The 8,973-nt window shown below is 42.5% G+C and overlaps 1 protein-coding gene across 1 annotated transcript; it reads left to right on the plus strand.

Annotated features, from left to right (window-relative positions):
* The first annotated feature begins 7,820 nt into the window (after positions 1-7,820).
* SMCO3 (single-pass membrane protein with coiled-coil domains 3) lies at positions 7,821-8,498 on the plus strand. The gene has a single exon (XM_010084391.1). It carries the CDS (start codon positions 7,821-7,823, stop codon positions 8,496-8,498), a length of 678 nt encoding a protein of 225 aa, XP_010082693.1.
* Positions 8,499-8,973: the final 475 nt, after the last annotated feature.

The raw sequence follows: 8,973 nt of genomic DNA on the forward strand, positions 1-8,973 counted from the left end.
TTCTCTGGCTGCATCCAGATATATACACTTGAATAGTGGGCAAAAAGACTTCACAGGAAATCAGTATCTGGAGTTCCTGTTGCCACAGAAGGTTCAACCTTCCCTTTGCTTTCAGCTGCAGCTCTCCATCTGAGACTGGAACATTCAGCCTACTTCATCAGAACAGGCATTCCCTCGACTAATTCAGGTAGGAGGGCAGTAATCTATGGCCTTTCTGAAGAACAGGACAGTGACACCCTTCACTGTAGGTAGCTTTTCCCTTAGGCATTCAGGAAAGACACACAAGGATTTTGGACTCTTCACAGATCTCCTAGTACCTTTATTTTTAGTGAGAAAGAGTCTGTCTGTGGGATGCAAAAGGCACCATGGTGGTAAAGTCCTCTGAGCGCAGGGTCCCAGGGGACAGCACAGTCTGTGGCTGCTGCGCAGTGGTCTTTCCCCGCTGCTTGACCCCAAGCACCAAAGCCATAACCTCACCTCAAGCTGACTGCATCTCACACATGGGGGACAGAAGCACAAAGCTGCCTTGGGACATGAACTTATCAGCAGAGGAGCACAAGACTTGTCAGACCTGTCTTCAGCTTTCATGTTCAACTTTAGCATTTATTCTGAAAATCTCAGGCAGATCCTGTGTTCTTAACAGTACTCTAGTGGCTGATGGATACATGCTGGTCATTTCATGCTGGAAGGAGAGCTGGTGGAGCCCACTGCTGTCTTTATGGGTATTGGATATGACTGAAATTAATTTACCTGCCTTTCTTCTTTGCTGGTCTGCAATGTCTAATGCTGGAGGTTGAATCAGCATCACGAATTGGAAGTTGAACATAAAATTTAGCTATAGACTCCTCTCACTGTTATGCATTCATTCAGCATTTCTGGAGCCTTAGAAACCCGAGGTAGAACAGCTATGAAGTTCTCCCATCTCCAAAAAATAACAGTGTGGAAATTATAAGAAATATTTCTGCCTGCAATTCCCCTTTCCAACACACCTTGCTTGCTTCTTCACCCGGGTCCGTCACCCCCACTGACACTAGCCCTGGGCTGAGGTTAGTCAGAAAGGTTATCTCACTGGTCCAAGGAGACTAGTCACGGTGATTTAACTTCTCAGTGGAGCCATCAAATAATTGAACTGAAACTCACTGACACATTTCACAAATGACCCCAGCTTTCAGTCACTCACTGCTGATCTTGGCAGGAAGCTAGAGTTCCGTATTCACCACACCCTGTCTGAAACAATAAGCAACAAGTTAGTTATCCAAAAGAGATCTGAATATAAGAGGACTGCATAAGTTGCCTATCAGCTGGTTAGTTAAAAGTAAGGACAGCCAAAAGCACCTGTGTGAACTGCTTGACTCTCAGAGCAGCTCCATATAAGCTTGGTGCTGCCATTCCCTTGGAAATACTGTGGGAACAAATGCAGAACTTAGCACATGAGATATATTAGCATTAAAAATGTAGGCACTTTAGGAATGTAGATGTCTTCAGGCTTTAGCACATTAAATGGAGGAGTCTGAGGCTCTGCATCTTGTATATCAGATTTAGGTGTCTGCAATGTCAGGGGCCATCATCTAATTATCTAAAACCTAGTAACAAGTTCTGTGAAACTGAACTACTGCGCCTGGAATCCTAAAACATGGTTGCCCAGTTAGCTAAAACAGATTTAATACAGAACTGGTTTACTATTATCTTGTTTTCTATCTATATCTCATGTTACTTTCTTATTGCTCTTGGTTTACCAGTGATTTCAAATAATAAGTTGTCAGAACTTGATACTAAGCCCAGATTTCAAAAAAGAACGAAAATATTAGAAGCAGATGCTGCAGATACATCTTTTATGTGTGTTCAAACATGCTTAAACACTTTCCTATGCGAGAATTACAGGAACCAAGATGGATTTCTGATACATCAGCACATTTATGTTTCTTTCTGCTGAGCTGTTAGCAATGGGATGCAGGCTTCAACCATTTTAACACAAGTTTGGAATCCTTCACAAGGTGGCTTCAGCACCCTGAAAGCCTCCTCTAAGTAGTCAGCTGCTATTTTGATGCTTTTCTTGATGGATCTGTGTCCTCGAAGGATAGCCCGTAGGAAAACAAGAAATGAAGAGGAGCGGGGTAGAGAGCGAAGCCTGAGCTGTTGTGATGTTTCATTCAAGGAGGAGCTGCCTTCTGTAGTACTTGGTGTCTCATTTTGCTGCAGCATCTTCACAATATCAGCATAGTCCATGAGAAGTTCTGATACGTGGAGGGATAAGGCAGGTGAACTCAATAACTGATGAACAGCAGACTCTACTGCATCAGGGAAATTGTCATGTTTCAACAACACTGCAACAAATGCACCCGTGACGCTTTCTACGACCCCTTTGTAACTCTCATAAAGTTCCTTTACTGCAGTGATCTTGTCCTGCAGGGAGATGATGGGACCAGCAATCTTGGCATACAAATTGTGTCTGATGCTTTCCTGTACATCTTTGTCTTTTGGTTCCATTCTGGCTTGCATCTCTTTCAAAGCACTGACCAGGAGCTGCAGATTCTCTTTAACGCTGAAGTTTTCTTTTACTGACAGGATGGGGAAGTTGGTGCCAAGATGTGTATTGAGGAGTCGGAATACTGTGTTGGTCGAAGAGACATAGATGTACACTAAGTCATACAGATTCTGGCAGGCCCTGAGCAGCCTTTCTTTATCACCCTGAAAACCAAGGCGGGCTAACATTTCTGGAGTGGGTTCTGACTCTGAAAAGCAAACAGAGGAAATCCAGAAGACATAGAGGAATAAAACTGGATATATTTTCAGCTAGAATGTTACATTCCTGAAACCAATATTACAAATAATCAACCCACCTGACCCACCCTCACCCAAGACATTACAGTTAAAAGAAAACACAGAAAAAGCTCTTTACCAGCCTTTGCAGGGGTCTTACCAAGCAGGACAGCAAAATATGGTGTAAACAGCTGCAGGTATCGTAACTCTTATGGCTGCAGGAGGTGTGGCTCTGACCTTCAGCATGCCATCTGAAAAGCAATGGAAGTGCTGTAACTGAATTATTCTTGCCTTTTGGTGTTTACTGGTAAATCTATGGGAATCCTATCAAACAATCTACTTTACATCATCCTTAGAACTATAATCCTCCAGTTTTTATATATTGGTGGGTCTACACAAAATCAAACTCATATTCTGGGAAGGGGGCAATAGACACAGCAAAGTCAAAGACATCAGACATCTACATTCAAGAGAGAAAGTCACTGAAGACTGAGCAATGCAATGTTTTGTCAGGCTACAGTTTCCTGTGAAGTGAGTGACCCATATCTGGCAGTTCATACAGCAGCTAGATGTTGCAAGCAGTTCTTGATAGATGGAAGCACAAAACATTCCAAGAGGTAACGGTTATAAGCTGAAAGAGGGCAGATCTAGACTAGATACTAGAAATAAATTTGTCACTGTGAGGGTGGTTAACACTGGAAGAGGTTGCCCAGAGAAGCTGTGGATGCCCCATCCCTGGAGGTGTTCAAGGCCAGGCTGGATGAGGCTTTGAGCAACCTGGGCTAGTGGGAGGTGTGCGTGCCCATGACAGGGGTGTTGGAAACAGATGATCTTTAAGGTCCTGTCCAACCCTAACTGTTCTATGATTCTGTGATTCTCCTTGCTTGGGCTCCCATCTTGCTACTGTTCTGACTACTAAGGAAGTTATGTCCTTCTGCTTGCACCTAAGAGTTCTCCCAAGGCCAACTGCAGGAACAGTCCTGGAAGAGAATACAGCTGAGGGACTGTTCCTAATGCTGCCTTTGCTTGTGCCAGAGCCCTGGAAAGCCAGACTTGCTGCAACAGACATGTTTCATCAGCTATTGATGTGGTTAGGTGTGCAGTTAGATGTGTACAAGCAGTTGCAATTTCCCATCCCACTTCATACTTTTAATTCTCTCAGTGCTCAGCTCAACACTCTGCCTCTTCCTTCCTTTCCCCTCCCATGGCAGAAGTGGTCTGAAGTTGTCTGAAATAGGAAAATTGATTTTAGCCTCCACTGCTGTTCAGCCAGAGCTGGCTCTGGGGCTCCATGCCACTTCTTCCACTCTCTTGGCATCAGGAGAAGGGACCTGAGAAATTGCAGCAAAGAAGGCTGACAGGCACTCCAGATTAAGTCCTTCCCTTAAAACCTAATTGGTCTGAAACAATCACAATCTTCCCTGAAGCCCCAGAGTAAAGCAGGAACAAAAATGCTTACTTATTGTTTGAATTATTTTCTGTCACATTCCAAATGATGGAGACTCTTGAAGAGAAGAATTTGCATCCATAGCAAACCTTGAAAACCTGAAATCAGTTTCCAGCCTACATAATGTGACACAGAGGCAGCTGCCAGCCTGATCAATTCAGTCCAGTCCAATATTGGAAGAAGTATTTCAGGACTACGTGGCATTCTCAGTTAATAACAGGAGTCACAACTAATTGATGACTGCAGAAACGTATTAGTTACACCATTAGTGTTCTCCTTCAGCTCATCTTCTCATACCTACAGCTCTGAAAACAAGGTGAGTTTGGTACTCTGGTTCTGGGTTGAATTGCTCAGCTTTCAGGGGGAAACAAGCTGGCAATTGCAGAGTACTCATTTTATACTTGATCTTTTACTTCCACCTGAGAAACTCCACCATTCTCTACTGGGGAAGCAGCATTTGTGACCAGAGCCTAGTGAGCAGCAGGTCCATCTTTCTAAGCATCAGAGCATGAAAGATCTTTAGCTTGGATGAAGGCAGAAGTACGAGGTTGTCTTGCTGGGACAGACAAAGCCTGTTTTCACTGTCTGTGATATCTATTTTTCTATTTGTGTGGGACTGTTCAACTTTTCTTCCATAATTCACAGGTGTACAAAACCAGTCATGGCAACAATTCATTGTTTCACAGAATAGCTCCAAGCATTACTGTTTATTGCTTATACTCATAAACAATAGAAATTTATAAATACCAGTACAAAACCTAATCCTGTATCTGTATGAATGAAAAGTGCTGTCCTAAATGTTTTATGTTCTGAGAACAGCAAGTAATACTATCCCCTTTCAGCCATGGTACCTTTGGAACCAGATGGTACCTTTGTTGTAGGCAGGGGGATTCATGCTGTACCTATTCTGTCCAGAAACAGAAGGCGTTTGGAGGATCTAAAAACTGGGAACTAGCATTAAATAATCTAATCTAGGTCTAATCTGTTTTTAACAGAAATCTGTTAAAATTGGAAGGAAAGGCAAAGGAGGAAGAAAATGAGATGAATATGGGTATACATCACACAACAGAATTACTGACAAGCAGGCAGGCAACAGGACCCAGCTGAAACCCAGCCTCAGGATCCCTAACTCATCACATGCTGCTGGAAACCACCAGAGGAACACAGGGGAAAGAGGATGAAGTCACTGTCCCATACACATTTCAGCCGATTGCAGGAGCACTCAGACAAAATCAGGTAGGCAGTCTAAATGTTTAATTAGAAAGGTTCTGGAGAAAATCTCTCTGGAGCTGGAGAAATAGTCAGAAATACAGAAATATATGTGGCCTATGTAACTCTAGAAAGCAAATGTAAAAACTAGCAAAAGTGTTAATATGAAGAGTAAAAGGTAATTTTAGCATTAAGAGACATAAAGTCTAGAGCAGGTATAGGAAGCTGAAATAATCATTAGTAAAGAATAGATACTAAAAGTCACCTGTCTAGTACGTCAAATGTTTGTTGAAGTGCTATTCTTCTTACAACATTTTGTCTTCTGCATTTCTACAAATAAGGAAAAAACAAAAGACCTTTCAACAAAACGTCACTGGAGTGGAAAGGACCTAGTATCACACTGAGTCAGAGAGCAAGCCAGCGGCATCCCTGAGACAGGACTCATAAGAAAACATATCTTGCATTGGCATAGCTTTATGTTTCCTGAAAATCACAAACCTTTACTGTATATGTATTTTGCTCCCTCCAGCTTGAAGAAAAAAGAAAGATGTGTTAAAGAGTTTATTCTCTTGACAGAGCTACAAGGTAAGTGGCTGAAGGAAATGTACAGTACTGTGCAAAATATTGTGGAAACAATTGTCTTCAGACTGACTTGTATTTCAACACTGAGACTGAAAGTTGGCTAGGGGACTGTTGAAATAATTCTGTTTTTCTACAGTGATCTTGTGGGGGAGGGAGTACTTAGTAAAATACAGCTGGGTCAGTGTCAGATGATTTGCAGTTAGTAAAATACAGCTGGGTCAGTGTCAGATGATTTGCAGTTAGCAGATAATGCAAGCACTACAAAGGACCAAAATGATGCAAAGGTATCTTTTAAAGAAGAGAAATCTGGCTAGTCCCCTTACATATAACTGGTTGTAACTCTGTGATATGTAGGCATCAACAGCAAGAAGAGGTTTTTCTTGGAAAAATGCAAAGAACTCTGTAAAAGTGGCCCAGATTTGCAATAAGAGGGCTGAGACTGCAAAAGTACCAACAAAGAAATGAGTCATCCTACTCATTCATACATTGCCCCTGTTGCAAAGTAAGATATAAACATTTAAGTCAAAATAGTGCTAAAGCTTTTTTACTTTGCAGCTGGTGATGGGTTAAAGGGAAGTGGCAAAGAGTTGATTACAGAAGCTTAGTGACAAGGAGTAACTCCATTATCACTGGTAACTCAGTCACTTTGGACTCTGCATATTGACACGGAGGTAATGAAGAAAAATGTATTAAATATGCCCTTTTGCTGGCAAACTAGTGACAGCTTGGAGAAGAACAGTGACCAGAAGGATTAGACACAAGTGTTTGCGAGGGAGGAATCAAATAAGTTGAATTTTGTGTTCTGGCCTGTACAGTGATAACAGAGGAACAGATTCTGCTCAGTCATGTCCTAGGAGCTTGGTGAACATCTGCTGATATTAGCTCCACACAGGACAACTTGGGTATGGAGGGAGTGTGGCTGCGCAAGCAGGGCTCTCCCTGCAAGCTGGTGCATGCTGCTCCAAGGCAGTCTGCCATCACAGACATCCCGTTGCAATGGGTGCACCTCGTGGTGCTTACACAGCACGCTGAACATCACGGGGCTGTCTGCAGCTGTTTGATGTTCATGAGTGAAAAAACAACAGGGAATTAATTATGGCATTAGGGAGGGGAATAAACAATGAGGGAATGGGCTAAATATCAGGGAAGAAAACACAGTGGGAGATATGTGTAAGGTGATATAGGTTAGGATGGATTTATTATAGATAATTTTACTTTTCTTTCTGAATTCCCAAGTGTGAGTTTATTAGCAGAAGCACAGAGTGCTTATACAGTAACACTCTCTCTTGAATATGAAATAAGCCACACTGGCATAAAACACCCTTACGGTGACACAGACTGTGCCCATTCCACCAGTCATCACAGCTGTTTAAAAATCAGATGCCACTAACTGGATAGGCTGATACAAAAGTGTGTCTATAACAGGCCTTTCATTTCCACAGCTTATTTTAGATTTTGCTGATGAGATTGTTCCATTTTTAGGGAACTAGTTCAGCTTCCACCATGTTCAGTTTCCAAGGTGAAGAATGACTCATGTTTATTTTACCAATCTGCTAATTACATATTTGTTAGCTATTTTTGTTGCTTTAAGTATGTCCAGCATCTCATAAGGTCCTTTTCCAATTGTTTGGCTAAAGACCCAAAACAAGAATTAGGATTTCTACATTTACAAGCTTTGCCTTGGGATCTGATTTGCTGAGTATAAAAAGAACCAGTGAGGCAGAGACAAAGGACATTTCACTGCTCTTTAAGGGTTAGGGTTATGAGTGTTGAACAGAGTAAGAGATTTCTTTTCTCTCTTGAAGTAGCCTATTTCTGAAGAATGGCGCTGAGTGACCTCCTTTACCCAGATAACCCCAAGAGAAGACAAGAATTGATCCAGCTGCACCAGGAATTGCTTGACTGCATGTCCGCAAATTTCCACGCAACAAATGAGCTGGCTGGAGTGTTGAATGAACACCTGGGCTGTACCATTACCCGCATTCAGATGAGAGAGAGCAGCACTGTCAAGGAAAACTGTGACATTATCATTCAAGCAATAAGTGAGATTCAGCATCAGGTACAGAAGATTGATAGCAACCTAAAGGAAAAGCTAGAGCCTGTGCTGTACCAGAAGCTGTATGACATCAAAGAGCCCGAGTTGGAGAAAATTGCAATAGCCCATAAAGTTTTTTCCATTCTTCTTGGAGAAGCAACTTCAACAGCAGCAATGGTGGCTATCAAACTTCTTAGCTCCAATTTTATAACTCTCACTGTGAGCAAGCTCATCAGTCTCCTTGCGCAGATTGGGGCATCTGTTCTTGGGGGAGTCACCATCACCATTCTTGGGCTCGGCATTGAAATGATCCTCCACGCCATCCTGGGAGCTGTGGAGAGGAATCAGCTCCTGGCAGCTGTGAGAAGCTATGAGAAGCACCTGACTGAGTTCAAAGCGTCCTCAGAAAAGTACCAGTGTGCCATACGTGAAGTGACTTCTCTGGTGAGACAGCAGGTTCAGTGAATGAAGTCGGAGTTCTCTTTCCTGCTGTGACAGCAGCTGCAGCAGCCATGCCTGCAGAAACCTTTTTGATTTATTATGGTAAATGAAATACTGATGGCTTTTTTTCGTATTAGTGGCAGCAGAGCAAGAGATGTGACAGATCGGGGAACTGGCACTGAAATACATTAATAAGGAGCTGGCTTACAGGTGCTTCTGAGAGGCAGCTCTTAAAATATTTTGTACCTTCAGCTGTTTTCTGGAATGCATTGCAGACAACCTTGAACTGTAATTCATACTAGTGACAATAATATTCACTGCTGGACCAGGACTGGTGAGGTGGTGTGACTTTTCTCTTACTGTGTTTCTATATCAAAGATGACAACATGATGGGAGAAAACAATTCAAACAAGCCAGTCCACGTCATCACCTGAAGGGCTCATCAGAACGGCTGTGGTTGCTAAACTCTTAGTGTGGATTAGTGCTAAACCTGATAGGC

This window comes from Pterocles gutturalis, unplaced genomic scaffold, assembly GCF_000699245.1.
Source record: "Pterocles gutturalis isolate BGI_N339 unplaced genomic scaffold, ASM69924v1 scaffold46785, whole genome shotgun sequence".
NCBI lineage: Eukaryota > Metazoa > Chordata > Aves > Pterocliformes > Pteroclidae > Pterocles > Pterocles gutturalis.

What these genes read in the sequence shown, in the direction of transcription:
- SMCO3 (XM_010084391.1), top strand. Translation starts at nt 7,821, where the DNA reads ATGGCGCTGAGTGACCTCCTTTACCCAGATAACCCCAAGAGAAGACAA.